A 24,643-nucleotide genomic window follows, 5' to 3' on the forward strand; every position below is an offset into this window, starting at 1 on the left:
TTTTTTTTAAATGATACACACTAATAGTGTGCGAAGATATTATATGCTAATGCAGTTAACAGTGGGAATTTAGACTTTATTACAGAAATAAGACATTGCACTCTAATTACAGCCTGTGCAAACAGTATAAAGCTTTTAACATCTGTTAATAATTTAATTAAGACCAGTACGAAGAGTGGGAAATACACTAGACAGACATTTCATAGCACAAACAGATTTTCCCACACACTTGCTACAACACACAAAACCTGATTCTAAGATTCTTACTTGGGCACATTGTTACTACAATATAAGTCATTTTAAACTGCAAGACAATGGGACAGGGACAGTCCTCAGAAGAAGCTTGAGTTGAGAGAGAGAGAAGTGCTAAGGCTCATGAGTGAGAGAAGTCTATCTGTGATCCACCAAAGTTTTGGCCTTAAACTCACTTCTGTATATACTGTAGTTAGTAAGGCTTTTTACTGTAAATTCTTCAAGCCACTTACCTCATTGTAAAAAAAGTGTACAGTGTGATTGTTGAGTTTCAGGGAAAGTGTTTTCAGAAATGAGATATAATATGCCATGATCTCCTCATCAGAAAAGTCAAATTTGTGGACAATGATAGAATTTACATAGTTATTAGAGAGCAAATAATCTGAAATATAAAACCATATCACAAATCATCACAAAGGAAAATCATCATCAAATAGGTTTTATGTAGGCTTCATAGAATTTAATATTTCTTTATAATTGATGGATAATATTAAGGTTTATTTTTGAATTTTTTTATCATTTTAAATTTTCATAGTTGTGAAAACATATAGGTTAAGCATTTTTGGGTTTTAATCCATTTAAATTTTCATACTATGGAGGATGGCGGAGAGGAATTAGACAAATTTAATGGCAGTAGACCCCGAGATTAAAAAGTTAACATTTCATAACCACTAAAACACAAATTGTCAACATCATGTGTCAAAACACATGAAGTAGATATCCTTAAATCTAAACTCTAAGTTCTCAAGCAGCATTTTTCTTATTTTGCCTCCACAAATGTTGATCACCATCAATGGAAATGGGTTTTGTTTTGGGTTTTTGTTTGTGTTTCTTTTGGGGGAGGGGAGGAATGGACATTAAAATCAATGTTTACCGACACTTAGTAATACAAATCTAATCCTTCCAAGTCTAGTTTTATGTTTTTATATATAATATATATCTATATATAATATATATAGATATTAATTTTTATTATATTATATATATAGTGCCTGACAATGAAAAGTGTTTTGTAAGCGCAACCTAGCAGTAATCAAGTCTACATTTGACAACTAAATACCCCTATTTTAAGTTTAACAATGCAAATGACCACTTCAATTAGCAGTAACACATAGAAGTCATATTCATTAACGTCTTGCAAAAGGCTTGGCTCCCAAAGATAGGATTATAATGAGAACAGAACACACTTGTCTGCATTATGTTTCTTCTGTAAGCATGCTGTAGCTAGTAATCAAATCTTAGGCATTACAAATCAAGTATTTATTTAAAATAGCATTTTTCCCTCCATATTATTGACCCTCAAAAGTTTATGCATGGACTCTCTCCTGGCCAATTTTGTTTCTTTTATTTAGCAAGAATTTATTTTTTTCTCCCTTCATATGTTTCCAAAGGACGTTAAAATTAACATGGTGTTTTGTTTGGATGCCAGCCCCTCTGAGCACAGAACAGCTACAGCAAAAGGCTTTGTTAACAAGTGTATGCTTCCATTGCTAGTTCTGTGACAATTAAGTAAATACATTTGAGACCCTAATTAACCAGTGATTTTCTATGGTTGTTAGTTTTTAAATTCCTCATTTGAGTATAAGATTTATAATCTAGAACATACTCAATACAATGCTCACATTTCTTATTTTGTGCCTAGGTTATTTTACAGAACCCCTTTAAAAAGACCACATATTAAAATCATTCCAAATTTTTTACTATTTGCTTTCAACAGTACAACCCAAAGGTTTTTGTAACAGTGGAAACTTATGATGAACCATTTTAGAGTGGAGTTTGCATCAGAAATCCAATGCTGTTTAATTAAAAAATAAATTAATGATCTCACAGAGCTACTTAGATGACTTGATTCCTAAAAATGTTCTTGCACGTTAGCTTTTAGAGTTAATAAAATGAAAAGCGAGCTTACACGGTGTGCTGAAGCTTTGATTTGTTTAATAATGAGAACTAAATGTTTAATAAGGAATGCGTCCTTACAGAGTGATGTCTCGTGACTAATATTTTCAAAGAGGATGTTCAAGGTCTGCAGCAGCTGTACACATACATAACGACCAGATTTCTGACGCAGGATGTTCAAGAAGAAAACAAACATGTTCTTCTCTAAGAAAAAGCTAGAAGATAAATGTAAAAGCATTACTGATTCATTCATTATTTTTTAAAAAAGATGAACTCTTGGTTTGACTGGTGAGCTTATTTTTTTTTTTTATAAGTTTGACAACTTTCATATTGTATAGCTTTGTAATATTGCATTCATTTACCCCTAAAGAGTGCCTCTCTGTCAAAGATTAAACTAACCAGGACATTTGAAGCACATTCAAATTAACTAACTAATAAACAAAAGTGACAAAGATTTAAGGGTTGGTCAGATATGTAACGTCCAACTGAACAGAAAAGTAGGCTTCCTCACCCTACAAACTCATGAAAGCAGTTTTGTGGGAAAGGGTCTTTGACTGAAAATTACACTAGAATTTGCTAGAGCTTTAAAAATAAATTTTAAGAAAAAAAACATTATAAGTGTCAGCTTTTACTGTATTTTGTTGTTATTGAGGAGGGAGAAAAAAATCAGAAAGAAAGGTCTGTTATGACGTTTAGATTCGATATACCTGATTATGCTCTGCAGACCTTAAAAAAAGGTTGCTATACTGTATTTGCTGCCAAAGCTTACCAGGGCATATGAACATCAAAATGGTACAATGAAGCAGCTTTGAATTTGTCAGAATTTTTAAAAATAATTATTTATTGTTTCCTCTAACAATCTCTCATCCTTCTAAGGATTCATCTGCTACCTCTCTCAGGGCCGGCTTTAGCCCAATTCAGCCGATTCCCTGGAATCGGGCCCCGCAAGTCCCAAAGGAGCTGCTGCCGATGTCCAGCCACTGTCTTCAGCGGCAGCTCAATCGCTGCCGCAGAAGAGGGTCTCGCTGCCGAAATGCCACCAAAGGCACTGGCAGCCGATTGAGCTGCCACCGAAGTCTCAGCACTGTCGGTGGTGGCAGCTCAATCGTTGCCGCTGTCTTTGGCGGCATTTCTGCAGAGGGACCTTCCTCTGCAGCAGCTCCTTCAAATTGGGCCCTGTGGTGCCTACAGCCACCTGACCTGTCTAGTAACAACAGCTATACGTACGCACACCTTTGTAAAACTGTCTTAAGAGCATCAATCATGTGCCATCATCTCTGTATGCAATTCCCCTTCCCCCTCTACAATGAAGTGTGTTTAGGAACTCTAACAAGAACAGTTTGTTCAAGTATAAATTAAGAAACTTACTTCAAGTAACTGATGACTCTCACTGTCTAGAAGCTAACCTCTATGGACAGCTGAATTATAGCTAGTGCACATTTGGCAGGAACCACAGTGCAAGCTTCACAATTCATCTCAGATAACACTCCATTTACAAATGCCAACCCCTCCCATATCAGCTGATCAACAATTTTGATTTAAATTTGTTAGTAATTAAAAAAAAAAAAAAAAAAAAAGATGTAAAGCACTTACTCAAATACGGAGCTGTCATTCTGATCTCCCCATATAAGGATCTCAGTTATAGAACGAATAGTCTCCACTAACAGATTGCGGTTGTGATCCGTTACTGTGGTATTTTTGGTCAAAACATGATACATATACCTAAAAGAGGAGAAACATGTAATTAGTTACTATGGCTGTGTTTAACAACTTCGGGTTGTGATTTTCACAATCATTTTCAAATGTTCTCTATGAAAATGTTTTCCCACAATTATTACTATATCCCAGGAAAGAAACTTGATTCTCCTCCCCTCCCTCTGATGTAATTGCTTCTGTTTATTTTTAAAATGACATTGGAGGTAGAGTGGAGCAATGAATAAGCAACAGTGAGAGGCAAACTAACTTCTTAGAATGACTACAAATGCCACGTACATAACAAAAAGGATTATTAAAACAATGTGATCATGTTGACTATTTACCCTCAATATTTGTTCTTGTAATTTGTTGGGTTTCTTAAGTGGGTAAAAATAGCAAGGGAAAAGGGAGAGAAGAGAAAGCGAAGTGGGTAAATATAGTTACGGAGTGCAAGGAGAGCTGTAAATACCCTGGAAGGTTAATTCTAGAAGGTTGCATGTAGAGTTAGCTGAAATACATATTGCATAATTACAACCATTGAATTGCTGCATAGAACGCATCTTTGTTTGAATTCTTAATTGTTGATGCCAGTCAGGGATGTCTTCAATTCACCTGGGGTGAAGCTGAGTTACCGAGACTTGGACCATGTGTATTTAAAACACTATGAGAGGAGGTGGGTCCAAGGCTCAATCTGAACCGAAGGGATAGATTTTATGGCTGGAAACTCCAAATGTTTCATATCTGTCCTGGTTAAGACAACATGAGTGCCTGTACACAGCTGTAGTACCAATCTCATTTTACTTGGGTAAATATGTGAAAACAGAAGAAAAGCATAACGTAAGTTATGTTAGGGCAGTGGTCCCCAACCTTTCAGTATGGCGGGCGCCAGACGACCAGCTGCAGAAATGCCGCCAAGAAGCGGCGTCATCAAGAAGCGTTGCAGGCACCATGTTGAGGACCACTGTGTTAGGGAACTTATGTTTGAAAGCCTGATAAGCATTATGTAGTTATAAAAGAGTTAAGCCACATTTTTTTTTTCAGACTTGTAAGTATATTTACATATTTTCACACCTTTAAGTGCCAGAGTTATGTTGACTGAACTTTTAAGCGTAGAGCAGGCCCTAGCCCTGTCTCAAAGAGGACTAGAGCAAACTCCATTTATAAACTGTTAATGTATATCAGCAGGGTCCACACAAACAAACAGTTAGCTCTTGGAATACTAGTGCAAGGTAGAATCATACCCCAAGCTTGCCATGAACTAAAATGTTTATTTACACAAGGAGACCCACATGTAATACTCTAGCTCAGGGTTCGACAACCTCTGGCACGCGGCTCGCCAGGGTAAGCACCGTGGCAGGCAGGGCCAGTTTGTTTACTTGCCACATCCCCAGGTTCGGCTGTTTGCGGCTCCCACTGGCCACGGTTCGCCACTCCAAGCCAATGGGAGCACCAGGAAGCGGCGGCTAGCACATTCCTCGGCCCGCGCCACTTCCTGCGGCCTCCATTGGGCTGGAGCAGCGAACCATGGCCAGTGGGAGCAGCGATCGGCCAAACCTGCGGACACGATAGGTAAACAAACCAGCCCGGCCCGCCAGGGTGCTTACCATGGCAGGCTGCGGGCCAGACGTTACCATGCGGGCCCTGCTCTAGCTCACATATGAGCCTATCCTGACCTTTCTACTCCCAACTATCTTGCAGGAAAACAGCATATTTTATGCTTAGTCACCCTCACATAGTGAGCTGTGTCTACATTAGGAAATTTAAACACTGCTGAAAATGGGTGTGTATTTTAAATGACACAGAACATTGTCTACCTACTAGTGTAGACCAGAACACACTGTTCAGCACAGGGTCCAAGAGTTTCAAAATATGCCCAGCTCAAAAGCCCTGCCAAACTACAGCTGTCAAGTCATGATAAGAAAAGGAAACTTTGAAAGTAATTAATATATTTTGCAGATAAATTACAGTGGGAGCTATTCTCTTCAACCTCAGTTCTGTTGTATAGCATTTAAAATCAATTACGTTGTCTGTTATTAAGACACAGCTTTACAAGATTCAGTCTGTTCTCCCAGGTAAGTACTTGCGGGGAATCCAAATGAGGGAAACTGAAATTTAGTATGATCCAATGTTAAAATATACATACTTACTCAGTTAACCATGTTTATCATAGCATGCCTAAGGATCGTCCCCAAGAATAGATACCATTACAATTGGCACAATAATAAACAGTCCCTGCCTCTAAATGCTTACAGTCTAAATAGACAAGGCCCAGACAGAGTAGGAGAAGGGGTGTTACAAGCAGAGAAAACAGTGTGATGATAGTTCCTCTTGGGGTGGGAGCGGGGAGGAGAGAGGGTTAGTTCAGAGGTAACTATCAACTGTGCAATATTTTACATATATTCAGCCCTGTTTATTTGAAGTAACCATGAACCTGAACTATCACATGTACAGAGAAATGAATCTGTGTAATTGGCTGCATTTACTAGAAATTAAATTAAATTTCAAAAAAAGATTTGGGGGCGGGGGAGGAGAAAATAAGTCCAATAAAGCAATGCTGGTCAAAGTAAACAGTAGAAGCAGACATAAGATATTACTCAACTTTGCCCCCAAGACACTATACATTGCAAAGCATTTCTGAGCGGTTTCCCTAAGGGTTACCAAAAACTAATTTTGTTTAGTACACAATGTGGCAAATTGCAAAAAACTAAATCTGAAGACGTTTTAACATGATGCCATTGTGAATAGGGCTTTATATCCCTGGAAACTGACTACAGGTTTCCCAGTTGTTTGTCTGGTGAATTTTACTGGAAAACTCATTGTTGCTTAGGTTAACAAAAGTATAAAATTAAGTGATGACAAGGTGAGGACCGGTCTACACTGGGAACTTATATTTCCATAGCTACTTCTTTAAGGGGTATGACAAATCCACACTCCCAAGAGACATAGGTCAGCATAGCTAACCCCTCTAACCTTCTGCTGACCTCGCTACCACCTCAAGGAGGTAGATTACCCACACCAATGGGAGAACCCCTCCTGCTCCACTGTAGCAGTTCAGGTGTAGACATAACATAAGTCTGAGTGCATTTTCTTGGGTTTCAATGTCACTGCTGTTGTAATTAACTCTCTTGGTCTGTGAAGGGGCAGGTGCCTTTGTGGAAAGAAAACAGTGTTTCTAGTCTCAAGGCCAAAATTTACATTTATGATTAGATCTGCACAAGAATAGGATCAAGGACTAATTAAGGATTCCCTGACAAAAATTATGCTATAGCTCAATGTTACGTTTCATTAACTTAAAAGGTAAAAAACACGTAGGGATGTTGTGCAGATTTTTACATCATATAATATTACAAACAAGAAAGCTACTTTAAGAGAACATTATGGTGACAATGTCAAACACTGAAAAGTTAGAAAATGCTGAATTAAAGTTGCCCATGCAGCCTTAATTCAGACACATTGTGTGTATGCATTATGATATGCTCTTTAATTACATGATCACATACTGTTTTTACTACACGCGGGACCCCAACCTCATTCAGTGCATAGGAGGAGTGGTGCTCAGGGAATGAAGTAAGTATGAAGGACAAAAGGCTGATTCATATTAGTTTATGGATACTGTTTGTGACAGATCATGTGAAATGTTTATGTATGTCTATACATCAGAATATGTACTCTATGAACAGGTGGTTTAGCTTACTAGCAGGGATGTTAGGAAGCAAGTAGGAAGGTAATACAATGGGTCCAGAAAGACATCACCAAGCACACACTCAGGAAGTTAAGAAACAATACCTGAACTATTAGCTGTGATGATACTAATTCCATGTTCCAGTAAAAACTACACAGCTCGTTTTGCTAAGGCTGGAGACTAAGATAAAAGGACACTAAACAGTTAAAAGGCCTTGCAAGAGAGGGGCCTCAGTTGTCAGTGAGCTGGCTGGAAAGAACGGGCTGAGAGAGACAAGCCCTATGGAGGACATTTGAAGCAACTGGGCCTCCCTAAACTCTTAGGGGATGGCAAGCTTAAGTAAGATAATAATGTATGAAGATAGTTTATTGTGTTACAAACCTCTTATGCTTTATTATTCCTACTGTTAAGATTAAACAAAACTTTGTTTTAAGAAAGCTGTCTGATCACAACTACTGAAGGCAAGAATTGAACGTGATGAAGCCAGTCGGGTCTACCAAGTAGTTATGGTTGGTAAGTGGCAGGCTGCAGCCCAGACATGGGGTCTAAGAGGGATAATCGCAGGATACCACATGAGGATAAATGAAGCCAAGAGGCCTAAAAACAGAGAGTGCATTCAGACCAGAGGGGTGAAAAGTGCAGGTCACCCTGGAACAGAAGCATCAAGGTTGTGTTGTGCAAGTGGCTGTTATCTGTAGGATTCGGTTGTTTCAGAAGTTAGACAGCGTGTAGGGAATGAAGCAGGGGGTTGCAAGATGCGAAAGGATGGTCTCATGGTTTAGGCCAGGAGTAAACAAACTTTTTGGCCCGAGGGCCACATTGGGGCTGCAAAAATGTACGGAGGACTGGGTAAGGAAGGCTGTGCCTCCCCAAACAGCCTGGCCCTCGCCCCTATCCGACCCCTTCAAATTCCCACCCCCTGACTGTCCCCCCTCAGAACTCCCAACTCATCCAATCCCCCCACTCCCATTCCTTGCCCCCTAACTTCCTCCTCCCAGGACCCCCCCACCCCTAACAACCCCCATGGCCCCACCCCCATCCAACTCTCCTGCTCCCAGTCCGCTAACTGCCCCGACCCCTATCCACACCCCTGCTCCCTGACAGGCCCCCTGGGACCCATGCCTATCCAACTTCCCCTATTCCCTGACCCCTATCCACACCCCCACCCCGAGATTGCCATGCTTATCCAACCCCTCCTCCACGTTCCCCATCCCCAGTCACCGCCCAGAACCTCTGCTCCATCCAACCGCCCCCTGCTCCTTGTCCCCTGACACCCCCTACCCCTTATCCAAACACACTCCCCGGTCCCTTACCATGCCACTCAGAACAGCATGTCTGGCACCCGCGCCGCCCAGCCGGAGCCAGACACGTTGCCGCACTGCTCGGCAGAAGCGCGCAATCCCGCCGTCCAGAGCACTGCCTGCATGGCGGCATAACTACAGGGGAGGGGGGACAGCAGGCGATGGCCTGGGGGCTAGCATCCCTGGATGGGAGCTCAAGGGCCAGGCAGGATGGTTCCGCAGGCCACATGTGGCCCGTAATTTGCCCACCTCTGGTTTAGGCAGCTGAATTCCACTGTGGAGAATTGGATTCAATTCCCATTTCTCCCACAGAACTCCTATGTGATGGGGCGCAAGTGATTTTTTTTTTTTTTTTTTTTACCACACGTGGCCACCAAAGGTCCTCATTTTCTGGATGCCAAACTCAGACCCAAGATGTCAATTTGCAGGAGTACTGAGCACACTCCAGCAACAGAGGTCAACAAAAGCTGTGTAACAAACAAGTGAAGTGCTATAAACTGCCAGGTACTCTGCAAGTACAGGCCACAGGCATCTCAAATTGGGCACCCAAAGTTAGTGAACACTTGACTAATTTCTGTGCCTTAGCTCAGAGCGGTATTGGGAAAATTAATTTATATTTAGAATTATAGACTTTAAGGTCAGAAGGGACCATTTGCAAAGAACTTATGCTATAGTGATAAGCTCTACAGAAAAACACATGAAGAAATTAAAAATTCTGTATTCACAGCAGGGTTTGAATAATGTGTAGAAAATAAGGCCTAGGGCCATACAACAAAATATTGAATAGCTGATAATTCAGTGAGCACTATTCATCATGAGCACTGGATGAGGAAGGGGACTAATGGAAAAAATAGTCTGATTAGATAATTAAAGCAGAGGTCCTCAAACTGTGGGATGCCCCCGGGGGGGGGGGGGGGGAGGTGATTAGCAGTGATCTTCCCAGCAGCAAGCCATGCGGTGGGGGGGGGAGTGTGGAGCAACATTCGGGGTGGAGGGTATAGCTGGGGCCCAGGCCAGTCCCCACAGGGGGGGGAGTGAGTGCCCCACTGTGGCCCCACCTGCCAGCTCTGAGTCCCACTGTGGCCTTGCCTCTGGGCCCCCTTACCCTGTCCACATCCCCCTGCCTGGCCCTTTTATCCTATCCACATTCCCCCACCCAGAAACACGCTCCTGACTCTGACTTGGAGGGGTAGGGAGCTAACAGAGTGAAGGGGGGGGGCAAGAGGTAAAAAGTTCGAGGACCACTGAATTAAAGACTATCATATTGCTTATAGACAAAGGGGGGCAAATTAAGGCTCCACGGACGACCAAGTCACTCAAGCATATTCCAGGTCTTAATAGATTACAAGTTAATACTCTTTCAGAAAGAAAGAAAGTCCATTTTTATCAGGGAAGCTGGGGTATATTTTTAACTATTAATTCTATATACTTCATTCACAAGGAGCACGGGCTCGTTTTCAAAAGCAAGATTTAGAAAACAAGTAGTCAAGAAACCCTGAAGAAAATGAGCTAGTCAGACTGATTTTCTTTCTTCTACACTATGGAAGAAACCCAGCGGCACCACTCCTTTTCCTCATGCCTGTGAACAAGGTGATTCATCTTTCACTTCAGGACAGTACCCAGATTTTGTTTTACAGATGGGTACCTCTCTCTGCTGCTAGACACTGAGCTTGGAACTGAAATACACAATTCAGTAGCAAAAAATGAAGCAAAATCTGCAGCTTTTTCTGCCCCTTCACAATGTCATCATTTTGTATTTCACAAGAAGATGGGAAAACTGAAAACGGTCAATGATTAGTAACACTCCTGTCTGTTTGCACCACTCCAGAAGCTCTTAACTCCTCCCCCCATCGAGAAGCAGCAAACAAGCATGCGCTTACCTACAGTTACTGGTGGTGCCAACAGTCTAGTATGTCTGAAGTTGATTAGAGTCACGGTGTCTTCGTCAGTCTCACAAATCACAGTGTAGGCCGTACTACTCAAGGCCTTTCCCTTTCTCAGGGACTGTTGGTAACACCATTACGGTCAAGATCACTCAGACCTAGACGTCATCTCCAACTATGACCTCTCTAGACCCATTCCCAAATCTTGCCACTTTTTCCTCCATAACATTGCAAAGATCCAACTTCTGTCTGCATCACTAAAACTTTTCCCAACTCTTAATTCTTGTCTTGACTACTCTAGCCTCCTCGTCATCTCTAGTCTATTCATAACGTTCCTATGAACATATTGTTCCTGACCTGTTCTGATCATGTCATCCCCACTTTCCAGCACAGCTTCAGTTTCAGGCCTCTTGTCCAAACTTATTGGTCCCTTCCTAACTTACTATTCTTGTATCTTACCATGTCATTCTCAAACCTTCATTATCTATTTCCCCCCCACAAAATACAGTACAGAAATGTTTATTGAACACTTCTGGATGGAAATGATAGAATTATTTTTGTTCCTAACTTATTTAAAAAAACAAAACAAAACAACTCTTCCTTGTTGTTCTTAACTTTACTGAACACAAAATTTCTCTTTGCTCCCCGTACCAATTTTTTACGATTCACAGTTTCTGATTTATATTAAATTACTATCAACTTCCCCTTTCTTCCATTTGTTATATTTTTATTTTATTTAGTTTTTTAGCTGCCTTCACTTCCCTCTAAACCAGGGCAGGTTTTTTTAAACAAATATGGCCTTCTTTCTTGATTGTTGGACTTTTTTGGCATCTAGTAAAGTGTTCTTTAACAATTCTCAATTATCATTCTGATTAAATTCTTCCTCCCAGATGATCTGGCTCTATTCTTTTCAGATTTGTGAAACTGGCCATTTTAAAGCACCAAGTATATACACATCACTGTTCTGGTCTTTACTCTGTTTACATATTATAAATGTGATTAAGTCATGATCACCTGTACCTAAGTTGCTATTAATTTTTAGTTCTGTGATCAGGTCATCTTTATCTGTCAAGACAAGGTCTAATATAAAATTCCCCTATGCAACACTGAGGTAGGAAATTGTCATCTATAATATTTAGAAATTCCAAGAATGTTCTAGTACTGGCAGCATGAGATCTCCAGAATATGTCTCTCCAATTGAAGAATCTCATGATCACACAGCTTTTTTCCTATACATTACAGATTGGTGCACAATACAGTCATCCTGTTCCCTAGTGTGGTCTGTAGCGGACAACACCTAATAACCCATCCTGTGCTTTCTCTCTTAGGATTCTGATCTATCAACATTCAAGATCATTTTCTTCCAAGTTGTTGGTGACTCAGAAACAGATAATGCCATTTTCAACAGTATCACTCTCCCTCCTTCCTAAATAGGTTACAACCATTGATTTTACCATTCCAGTCATGGGAATCATTCCACCAGGTTTCAGTAATACCATGTGGAATGCTTTCCCTTAATTTGTCCAAAAAGCAACTATTTATGCCTGTTTCAAATCCTTCCTCAAGATCCAACTTCCACCATGTCTAAGTAAACTAACAATGATGAAGCAGGAGACCCGTGGGGGTTAGTTTTTCTTTAATATTTTAAAACTAAAAATAACTGAAGCCATTTAGCTATGCATATGACTAATTTATTACACCTGGTGTTGCTCTCACCATTACCCTCATTCTCCTTCCTCCATTCCCTCTATGTGTATATTATGTCTGCTTATATCTGGTGTTAAACTAGAGTTCACGCTTTTCAGGACAGGGACGGGGGGAGGGGGGGCATGTCATAAACAGATAGCTACAGGTTAATGTCTCTTTCACCTGGAAAGGGTTAACAAACAACACCTGACCAGAGGACCAATCAAGAAACAAGATACTTTCAAATCTCAAGGGAGGGAAGCCGTGGTTTTTGGGTTTGGCTTCGTTCTCTCTGGGTCCTGGACAGGACTAGAGGTGAAACCAGGTTTCTGCAATCTCCCTGCTACAGTCTCTTATCTATTCAGAATAGTGAGTAAGTAAAAAGGCGGTTATAGTCTTTTTTTTGTTCTTTTCTCTTTATGTGCAAATGTGTAGTTTGCTGGAAATATTTTAAATTGTATTTTTCCTGGATAAGGGTGTTTATCCATTTGTTATAGCTAATAGACCCTGTAATATTTCATCTTGATTAGAGACAATTTTTATGTTTTTTCTTTTCTTTATTAAAAGTTTGCTTTTTAAGATCTTTTTGATTTTTCCTAGTTAAGGCTCAAGGGATTGAGTCTGTACTCACCAGGGAATTGGTGGGGGAGAAGGGTCTTCCAGGGTAACCGTAGGGAGGAAATGGTTTATTCCCCTTTGTTGTGAGACTCAAGGAATCTGAGTTTTGGGGTCCCCAAGGAAGGTTTTTGGGGGACAGAGTGTACCAGACACTGGAATTTCTGGTTTGTGGCAGCACTACAGGATCTAAGCTGGTAATAAGCTTAGAGGATTCATGCTGGTACCCATTTTGGACGCTAAGGTCCAGATTGGGAATAATACCATGACATGGCGGCAGTGGTTGGATAAAATCTAAAGCCAGTAAGATTATTATTTTTCTTCTCTGCTAGCTGTTTGTAAGCAGAGAGAAGGGGGGTTTTTTTGTTTTTTTTAAACTGCAGCGAGAGAATTTTTTTCTCCCTTGCTCCATTCTGGCTGTGCATAGAGATTGCCTCAGGCAAAACGCATTAAGGTAACAAGGGTCTTTTGTTAAACAATAGAACTCCAGCTGTGAGTCAGCGACACCAGCAGAACACATTTGCATATCAAAGAGGTTTTTTTGGTTTAATTTACACGTGAAAGATTAGATAGAAGAAATTTAAAAAAAGGCACTGTTTGCTAGGCAAACCCAAGCAGGCAGCAGAGGAACAGCAGTTCAGACAATAAACACCAGGGGCACCCCAACACAAGCAAACAGAAAACATGACTTCCAGGGCAAAACTGGATGCAGAGGAACAAATCAAAGAAGAGACCACAGGCGACAAATGGAGAAAAAGAGGTGGAGCTGAAAAAAGAGAGAAAACACAAACTGGCAGCCTACAAAAGAGAACAAGCAGCCAAAGATGCAGCCCACCAATGAGAGAGGAATTCCTCGGTGTGTTAGATTCAAGGGGTTTGATTACAGTATCTTCCAGGTGAAAGAACATTAACCCTTAGCTATCTGTTTATGACAGGACTATTTACTACTGTGTTTACAAAGCACTCAATATAATGGGCTCTTGACCTTGACTGGAGCTTCCAGGCACTTTAACCATTTTAAAAAAAAAAAAAAAACCCAAAGTAGTCCACATCACAAAACAAAAGCTGGTAAAGTACAGACCCCACATCCCTCAACTCTCAGCAAAGTGGCCAAGAAAAGACCGGGCCACCAAATGAGTCCTTTGACCCCTAGAAATGGCGTTTCCAGATCAAAGAAGAGTCACAGACATGTCTGTCTGAGGAACAGTACGTTATTGCTGTCTACACCGTATTTGTCTGGAAAATACATCTAGAACCCTTATGAGCCCTAAACTTTTTTTAAAATTTAAGGAAAAGAATCAAGCTCTTAGTTACAGATCTAATCCACCTATCCACAGAAGTCGATTGGAGCTGAATCAGGTCACATGTTGATAAGCATGCATAAAAATAAGCTGTTTCGCTACATGCTGTTCAGGGTAGGAAACGGGGCTTACTTTACTGTTGTACAGTACCTAACATTGTGGCACCACCAGAAATAAATAGTATACTTGGCTCAAATAATAAATTCACATTCTTGATTATATGAAGTATAATTCATTAGGAAGTTTCTCTAGAAAACAAAACTAGAGGATATAGGTTTTCTTCTGATAGAATTTAGCATTGTAGGAAACGAAATGGGAAAGCACTGTACAGCAGTGAAAACACACATGGAAAGGTAAGGTGGCAGCAACATTCCACAGCCATATACTGTGCTGCCTTGTTGGAGACTCATTTTCAGAGAAGGATTAAAGGGAAGACAGTAGGCTTTACTCTGAAGGATACCCTACACAACAGCAGTTCTCAACCTTTTGGGGCTCAAGACCCATTTGTAAATGTGTATGGCCTGTTGCAACCCAGTAAATAGTCTGGGGGTGGAGGCCCTCACGTGGTTTTTGTTGGATCCAACACTCAGCCCACATTGGCTCCTGCGCTAGGCTCTCTGCTCTGGGCACTAGTACCTCCAGAGTGGCAGCGCCACTCTTGTCTGGCCCTGCCCCCTGGACTGGACCAAATTTGTGAGAGTGTGGAGTTGTGACCTGGCTCATGGGGCGCAGTGCCACTAACTCAAATTTGGCTTTACCCAGATTCCTGTCATCACAATGGCTGGGCCAAACCTGAGCGGCACTGAGTTGCAGTGCTGAGAGCAGGGAGTCAAACCCAGTCAACACTGTGGGACAGGACCCACAAGAACTGCCATATGACTCTTTGAAACACTCTGGCCACCCAATTTGGGTCCCAACACACAAGTTGAGAAATCCTTCCCTACAACACAAAACAGGAAACAGAACTGCTATAAACATAGCAGAAAACAGAAAGTTGGATCAAATCTTAGATGATCATAGATCTGTACATGGGACTAATTTGCATAAATGACTGAACAAAAACATGCTAGCATTATAACATATGCACTGTTCACTATCAACCTGTTAATTAAACAAAACCCAATAGCCCACCCTACCTCTTCTCCAAGTTTTATTTTCAAAGTTCTAGATATCACCACTTAATGTTGCTTTCAGGTTTAAGTTACAACCTAATCCAAACAGGAAGCATACTACAGAATGACTATAAACAGACTGTTAATCATACCTGTGTTCTCCTCCAACTCAAATGGGGCAAGCAAAATAAACTATATTTAGAGACACCTTTCCTTGCATGATCTCAAAGCAATTTACAACAATTAAGCTTCAGAACATTGCCGTTGATCAGGGAACCTATTTTACAGCTTGGAAAACTGACACACAGATGAGTCGCCCACTTCTCATTAAGTTGCACAGCCTACAAGTCCCAGCTCCCCCTCCCCTGCTTTAGGCTGGGGGGAGAAGGGATAGTTCATTGGTTTGAGCATAAGACTGCTAAACCCAGGGTTGAGAGTCAATTGTTGATAGAGTCATTTGGAGATCTGGGGCAAAAATCTGTCTGGGGATTGGGCCTGCTTTGAGCAGGGGGTTGGACTAGATGACCTCCTGAGGTCCCTTCCAGCACTGATATTCTATGAATTCTATAAAAATTGAAGTCAGGATGTAACTTTTTGAAAGATTTATTTTATGTTCTAAAATGGAGCTGTCACAAATAGTTATGTACAATTGTTTGCTTATGATGCATCTCCCAATATATCAACGTGAAAAGGTGAAACAAAGCCTGTTTGTGTCTTTGAACTCACCAAGATTGCAAACCATCCTGGCAGTCAAGAAATTAGCAGCTTTTTTAAACTACACATGAGTAACACTCATGAAAATACAGTACAACCTTTAAAGTACTGCCAAGAGCTAAGTATACTACAGCACAGCAAGATGTAAGGTAACATTTTGCCACACAACTCTACCAATGCTCTTCAGTCCTGATCTGCAACATCCATTTCATGTTGCATCTCTCTTCAGAAGAGAGTGCTGATCATGTCAAACTGTGCTATAGATTAGTGATGTTGATAACATACATGCAACAATAGTTACTTAGTGCCTGTTTATTCCAGTTTAAAAATAGGAAGATGCACAGAATATATACCACCAACAATGGCACTAAATATGCTTATCAATTAAGGATTTGCAAATCCTCACTCATGAGAGGAATCCCTCTGACTTCAATGAGACTTAATATGGGGCAAAGACTATTCACATGAGTAAAGATTATCAGGATCAGGGTCTAATACGGTGGGTGATGAGTGCCAAGAACTGAGTCCTTCTTCTCAGCGTATGGTATGATTGCCAGAAACAGTAAATGTGATCAGTTTGGTAAACACCACTGGCTCAAGATGTTGTAGCCTGGTTAACTAATCCAAATAAACTAATTACAGAAGTCATTTAGCAGCTCATCAATTGTAATTTAGGACATTTTACAAGAATGAATGGATAGCTCATATATGACACTCACTTCCTGTTCCTCATATGACAGATTACATTATAATTTCCTGAAGTATTTCAGGAGTCTTCTATTCAAAAGAAATTGAAATGTATGTTTTAGATGAACTATCATGGTACTGTACTGTTTAATACATCCATCACCGTGGTATCTGAGTATAAACAAAATCACAAAGCAAACATTCTATCACAAAGACAATTGTCTCCCTGTTTGTCTTGTAAAGGGGTAAGGGAGTGTGTCAAGTATATTTTCATCATCTTCAGAGATGTTATTGGGTGAACCTAATGTAAAAAGATACCATAGTACTTCAGAACAATAGGTAATTCCAGTATACAGTGCATGGTCATTTCAAAGCCATGGACAAGTTGCTGGGAAACCTTAATTTCTGACACCTCCAAAGTTTATCCATCTAAAATATTATGTATAAAGATTGAAAGGCATCAGGATAATGAAGGGACAGCTTCATTTTTCATGATGATGCTTGCTAAAATCCAGTCACCTATTCATCAGTAGAAAGCTTCTCCTGGCAAATAAGGAAATAAAAGCCATCAATTACAGCAATAAGGTAGGTAAGGTTTATGGATCAACTTCTGTTGGTGAAAGAGACAAGCTTTTGAACTTACACAGAGCTCTCTCTCAGGTCTGGCAAAGGTACTCAGGGCGTCACAGCTAAAATACAAGGTGGAGGACATTGTTTAGCACAAGTAAACATATTCTAAGGTGTGGTCGACAGTAGAAAATGAGGTTGATTTAATTATCTTGGTCAAGATGTGAAAAATCCACACCCCTGAGCAGCATAGTTAAGCCTACCTAAACCTGATTTAGGCAACATGAGACTGACAGAAGAATTCTGCTGTTGTCCTAGCTACTGCCTGTTGAGGAGGTGGATTGCCTAACCCCTCTCATCAGCATAGGTAGCATCTACATTCAAGTGTTACAGCAGTGCAGTGCAGACAAGCCATTCAAGGTGAAGTGGCACATTAACACCCCTGCAGTCATAGGGTAAAATTGGGAGGAGGAGGTTTTGTAGGATAAAATTGGGAGTAATAAGCCATAAATCCTGTGAGGAAAAGCTTTGTGTAGCTAGAAAGCTTGTCTCTTTCACCAATAGAAGTTACTTCAATAGAAGATATTACCTCATCCCCTTGTCCTTCTAATATTATGGGACCAATACAGCTATAATAAGCACTGTGACAATTACAGCAACAGGTAAGCTTTCATTTTCAAAACATTCTAGGCTGTTGCAATGAAAGCTTTTCAGAAGTAAACTGAAGCAGTGTTGTATCTCAGTCTACCAAAAACAACTCAGTTATTGCTTTTGTAGCTTTCCCAAACTGTCCAGACTGTGAAATTAGCAAGGCTATTCAATTTCAATGCTTTTTTTCAGAACCAGGTAGAAGCAACAAGAATAGGTCATTTTCATTCCCTAATGACTGGGTAAATTTTTGAGATATAGTAGAGTCCAGCACCTGAATTATTCAATAGGGAGAAAAACCTTAACCCCACTGGTTTTCTTACAGCAGCCAGGGGTCTGGAGAAGGAGTAAAGAACGTCTTTCACATATACCCACTCTTACTTCCCCCAGGATCTAGAGTCATTGTGGAAGAAGAAAACTATTTCCCCTGTCCAACAGAAAATTACAGTGCAAGGACTTCATATTCATTAAACACCCTCTGGTCAGAGAGTAATACCTAAAAAATAGTTCCCATGCAAGATTCCCAGCACCTGGTAATGGGGATTGAGGCTCTAACCAGGGCACCGGCCTCTGGGCTGTGCTGAAACACTCTTCTTCCTGCCTCCTCACCAGTAGGTTTAGTTCTCTGGTTAGTAGGTGATATTTTCAAACCCTTTGTATTACTTGTAGTGCAACTTTGGACCCCTCTCTCACCACTTCCATGACCCAGTTAACCATATCTCTTCTATCTCTACAGTGCTGGTACTCATCTAAGGTTACCACCTTTTAGACTTTGTCCTTCAGAACAAGCTTATTGCATTATAAAATCATAGTTTTGTCTTTTCATGCTGTGCCACTACATCACCACCCTGTAGATACTTAGGAACATCCAATCACCTGCAAGGCAAAACCAGAACTGGGTTGTGGGGGAGAGAAGGAGAAATGTATATGACCTAATTAGTACTTGTGAGGACTCAAGAGGACTGTAAGCAATATAGTTACATGAACATTCACAGAGAGATGTAAGACGATGAGGGAACATCCTTGGTAGATGTTTACAATCGCAGCCGTGCGTGAAACTCCTCCAGTAGTCCACAGGGACAGGACCCACTCAACCCCCTGAAGGCCTTGTCAGCACCTGAGTCTGGAGTCCTCCATTGCAGCCTCCTTCAGGCCTCTTCAATCTCCCAGTCCACGCACCCCAACCCCACCAGAGAAGGTCCCAGCGCCCGAGACCCGCTTGCCATCGAGCCACACGGGTCCCTTCTGCCCCAGCGAAGCCCTGAGCTCACTCTCGCTGAGACCGAGCAACCCCCCTGCAGCCCGAGCTCCCCCAGCCACACCACAAGCACCCCAACACCACGGACCTGAGCCCCACGTCGGTCCCACAGGGTCTCCGCCCCCCCGTTACCTCGGCCCCTCCGCCCCCACCGTAGCCCCCGACACACACGCTCCGCCTCACGCCCCCCCTGCAGACACACACACTTACTTGAGATGGTCCAAGGAGTGGATGCTGCGGGCGGCCTTACCGTGCCCACCGCCCACCCAGCTGCGGGAGCGGCCGAACATGCTGGCTGCGAGGAGGAGACGGAGGGCTGCGGGCTCTAACCGTCCATCTCCCCGAGCGTCCGGCTGTGAGGCACCACAGCGACCTCTGACACTTACAAACCCGGCTGGCCAGCGGGCCCAGCCGTCAGCGACAGGAAAAGCAAAGGCGCATGCGCGCGCATGGCGCGCTGGGAAATGCAGTCTCCCTGCCCCCTTCCCTGCGACGCCCAGGCGGCGGCGGACTACAACTCCCAGCCTGCACCTTGCAGGCTTTCCGCTGCTGATTGTGAACCGGGTGGGTGAGAGCTCAGCTGGGGCGGGGCAGGGTCAGGTTTGGGATAGAGTCAAGGTGCAAGTAGGGCGGTACCCTCCAGGGCACAGTGCTGGCAAGAGATTTTTAGCGGGCGCGGGGTACCGGGAAGACTTGAGGCTGGGCTGCGCGCTACTCTTTGAAGGAGCAGAGCCCTAGGGAGGGCATTCATTCTTTAAATGGCTTTAACAGCACACTCAGGGCCATCCTCACCCATACACAAACTACACAGCTGCACAGGGCACTAGGAAATTTGGAGCACCAAATTTCCCCAAATTTCCTGGTGCCCTATCCAGCTGCATGCTGCTTCAGTGGCCAGCCCGATCTCCCGGCTGGCTGAGATGGCCAGGAAAAGCCACTCCCACTCCCTCCCCGTGCCAATTCCACCCCTTCCACATAGTCTCTGCCTTGCCTCTTCCCACCCGCTGCTCTGCCCCAGCCCACTGCGCTGCCGGTGAGGGCTGGGGGATGGTTTCCCCCTGTCCCCAAAGTCCCAAGGCTGGGAGCCAGGGGAGCAGAACGGAACAGGCTAGGGCCAGGTCACTCCACTTCCTATCGCCCCATGAGTGCAGAGTCGGGCCGCCCTGCAGCCACCGGGCAACAGGAAGTGGAGCAACCCAGCCCCAATCTGCTCCACCAGCTTATGCTGGGGGGGCGGTTTCCCCCAGCTCTCCAAGCCTGAAGCCTGCTCCTGCCCCCCACAGACCTTGGGTACAGCCGCCCCTCGCAGAGGCTTGGAGATGCCCACCCACTCCAGCCCCTGCTGTGGAGGCCTGGGGATGCGCAGGGCACCACAATGTTAGGGATGGCCCTTAGCACAATACATGTGCTAACAAACTTAAATAAAGGTTTGTTAGCATATATATATGGTGCCTTTACATTGGTCAGGAGTCCTCAAGAGGGGCGAGGTAGCCTGGACAGAAGGTGTTTAAACAGTGTTTTTGATTCTGTTTCTCCTCGCTGGTCTGAGGAGTCTAACATGCATTTCGTTAACTGGAATTGGAGCAGCAAAACAAAGAAAACAAATGCCTCATTCTCCAGCTTTGTAGAGGAGAGAACTATAAGTAAAGATTATAATACCGGACACTGATGGCCTTAAAGCAGCCACCTCAGGAATCTGCCAAGAACTTTGCTGAAAATATGTCCCTCATGTTAGCAATGGAGCTAAAACTTATCACACATCTGCCCACCTTTATTCAAATAAAGTTCCTTCTGATCTGATAGCTCAGGCATTATCAGTTTCATCCAGAATAATTTACAAATTTAGAACCTAATCCTGTAAACTCATAATCATTTGATCAATCCCACTGAAGATAATGGGACTATTTGCATGACTATAGACCACTTTTGTGGCCTGGTAAGAGTTTCAGGCGTCTGTTCCTATAAAGGAAGTTGAATCCCCCATTGAAATGCAGTTTTGGGTACAACACCATAAAGCAGTTTAGGATAGAGTTCTACTTAAGAATTGTCTTTTAATAGGTTATACATATGCAGAAATGACTCCTCACCCAACTTCCAGATTCCATATAAACAGACTGAATACTACATATCTGGGGGGAAAGTGAGTAGTTAAGCATGTTGATGTTTGTATATACAAAGACGGTTGCAGGAGGAGCTCAAGGTGGGGAGGAGTCACATGAAGGGTCATATGGGGAGGTCACGTGCCCAGGGGTGGTGCTAGGTATTTTGCCACCCCAAGCATGGCAGGCAGGCTGCCTTCAGCAGCTTGCCTGCGGGAGGTCCCCAATCCCGTGGATTCAGCGGCAGCCTGCAGGAGGTCCGCCAAAGCTGCAGGACCACTGGACCCTCCGCACGCATACCGCCAAAGGCAACCTGCCTGCTGCCCTCGCGGCAACTGGCAGAGCACACCCCATGGCTTGCCACCCCAGGCACACACTTGGTGTGTTTGTGCCTGGAGCCACCCCTGCACCTGCCCTCCCGCCTTGTATCCCTTCCATGACTGCAGTACTGGCAAGAAATGATTTCTACTTGCACCACTGGAGGGAGTGAAGGGTGCAGAGGGAGAGATAAGGAGTAGAATGGTTTTGGTGAGGCGGTGCCCCTCCAGCATGGGTTAGCAGAAATGGCAAGAGGGCTCACGTTTGGGGAGACACTGTTTGTAGGGAGCCACAGGTTTGGGAAAGAGGGCTGGCTTTGTCCCAGGCTATGGGGCGAAAGCAAGCATGGTTTTCATCTATACTGCTTCATCCTCTGCTTTGCCAGGGAGTGCACACCATGACAAAAGAAAATCCAAAAGGCCTCAGCAGAGTCTAAATCCACAGCCCTTAATATAAACATTCTAACCCCTGCTACTGTACGAGAAATAAAACCTGTCAGTTATATATGACTTTACATCAGTGATCTCAAAGCACTTTACAAAGGAGGGTACTATCATTATCCTTAATTTACAAATAGGACAAATGAGGCACAGAGAGGTGAAGTGACATGTCCAAGGACCCTTAGCAGGCTAGCAGCAGAGCCAGGAATATAATCCAGGTCTCATGAATCCCAGTTTAATGCACTATTAAGTAGGCTACACTGCCTCTCCATAGCTTTGAACTGTGTCCTCCCATGGTATTCCAAATAGAAAAATGAGAAAGGGACCAGTTAACTGAGTACATATGGGTTTCTTATTTTTACTCTGTGGTGGATGTGACACAAGTAGTAATTCTATAAAATGAAAACAATTCTCTCCAGAATTCATCAGAAATACCCCTTATGAAGTCAAGTATTTCCCCTGTTCTTTCCTGTCTACATTTCCAGTTTTCAAAGAGAAGGTATAATTCTCCATATAAGCCTAGTTTCCTCTGACTATTCTATTTTGGGAGTGTTTCTCTTCTTTTAAAGGAAAACAAAGGCTCTGGTCCTGCCAATGTACACATGAGCTTTACTTTCCACACGTGTTTCCGTGGGACTAAATGTGCATAAAGTTAAACACATACTTAAGCACTTGCAGGATAGGAGCCTAAATGATCATAACCCATGTCTGACTTGCTACTGTTCACTTTAATGCCTTCTTGTGTTAGGGATAAAATAAACTGAAGATTTGGAATACACTCAACACCCAGCAAGATCCTGCACAGCAAATGATGTTTTGAATGTCTCTTTTGCTCTCATTTCCCCTCCCTCATTTTAGTAGCTATTTGTTGCCTGAGCTTAGATCTAGCTATACCATCCACAAACTTTCCATTCAATGGGAAAAAATCTGTATAAAAGATTTCATAGAATCATAGAATATTAGAGTTGGAAGAGACCCCAGGAGATCATCTAGTCTAACCCCCTGCTCAAAGCAGGACCAACCCCAACTAAATCATCCTAGCCAGGACTTTGTCAAGCCAGGCTTTAAAAACCTCTAAGGATGGAGATTCCACCACCTCCCTAGGTAACCCATTCCAGGGCTTCAGCACCCTCCTAGTGAAATAGTTGTTCCTAATATCCAACTTAGACTTCCCCCACTGCAACTTGAGACCATTGCTCCTTGTTCTGTCATCTGCCACCACTGAGAACAGCCTAGCTCCATCCTCCTTGGAACCCCGTTTCAGATAGTTGAAGGCTGCTATCAAATCCCCCCTCACTCTTCTCTTCTGCAGACTAAATAACACCAGTTCCCTCAGACTCTCCTCATAAGTCACGTGCCCCAACCCCCTGATAATTTTAGTTGCCCTCTGCTGGACTCTCTCCAATTTGTCCACATCCTTTCTATAGGGGGGGGCCCAAGACTGGATGCAATACTCCAGATGTGGCCTCACCAATATTGAATAGAGGGGAATAATCACTTCCCTCGATCTGCTGGCAATGCTCCTGTCATAAACAGATAGTTAAGGATTGATGCCTCTTTTACCTGTAAAGGGTTAAGAAGTTCACCTAGCCTAGCTGACACCTGACCAGAGGAACCAATGGGGGAACAAGGTGTTTCAAAAGGAAGGAGGGAAGTTTGTAAAAATCTGGAGGAACTAAAACTGGGTCGCGCGCGGCGTATAATACAAGCTTTCTCTAACTCCATCTCTTCAACATCAACATCAAGTGTGATAACAAGGAAACAAGTAAAGCTGTTATGTACTTTGGTTTGAATACTGTGTTTGTGATTCTGGACTGTTTAATTGGCTACTTACAGACTATCCTTTCTTTAAAGCCATATCCTGTATGAGTTTCTAATGCAGAGTTGATAATGTAATTCTTTCTTCTTACTATAAAGTTTCTTTTAAAACTGGCGAGTTTCCTTTCCTAGTGAGTGCAAAAGTGAAGGAATTCTTGTCGAGCTCTGCTACCTGTTGACAGGCTAGGGAGGGGAGACCATGCTCTTGGACTTTCGACTATTGCCCAGGCGGACCAAGCTACGGGAAAAGTATACGGGGCAACCAGGAGCAAACAACTCTTTCCTTGTGTTTAGCGTTTCTCTTATGCAGGAAACAGGGAAGGTGAACCCTTTGGGCTAGGCTTAACTTAGTTTGAATGCATACCTCAGGGGAATAAGATATCCGGCTGGGTTGTATCAAGGACATATAGCATCGTTCCGGGCAACCCAAGGAAAGGGGGAAGGTGGAGGGAAATAGAGAACCAGGCTGGGGTCTTGTGGGCCCCCAGGGATAAGTTGGGGACTGAGAGGCTGATAGTACCAGAATCCTATCTGGTGGCAGTGAAGATAAGATCCAAGCCTGGGTACAAGCTGGGGGGAATCAATAGTAAGCACCCAATTTTGGAATCTAAATCCAAGTGTCAAGAGACGTTACCGACAGAAGCAACATCTCCCACCAGCGTTTAATCTTG

General features: G+C 42.8%; 1 protein-coding gene across 9 annotated transcripts in view; it reads right to left on the reverse strand.

The window, feature by feature from the left end:
- The window catches only part of CLEC16A (C-type lectin domain containing 16A), a 183,146-nt gene extending 163,406 nt beyond the window's left edge, over positions 1-19,740 (reverse strand). For all 9 annotated transcript variants that reach the window (XM_075069277.1, XM_075069279.1, XM_075069280.1 and 6 more), the window contains exons 1-4: positions 19,508-19,740; positions 3,742-3,870; positions 2,230-2,363; positions 486-634 (exon numbers count right to left, since the gene is read on the reverse strand). In XM_075069277.1, the coding sequence (XP_074925378.1) occupies positions 486-634; positions 2,230-2,363; positions 3,742-3,870; positions 19,508-19,587 (492 nt within the window). In that variant the 5' untranslated portion in view covers positions 19,588-19,740. The remainder of the gene's footprint in view (positions 1-485; positions 635-2,229; positions 2,364-3,741; positions 3,871-19,507) is intronic.
- Between the last annotated feature and the right edge of the window lie 4,903 nt (positions 19,741-24,643).

The sequence above is a fragment of the Chelonoidis abingdonii genome, chromosome 9 (genome assembly GCF_003597395.2).
Source record: "Chelonoidis abingdonii isolate Lonesome George chromosome 9, CheloAbing_2.0, whole genome shotgun sequence".
NCBI lineage: Eukaryota > Metazoa > Chordata > Testudines > Testudinidae > Chelonoidis > Chelonoidis abingdonii.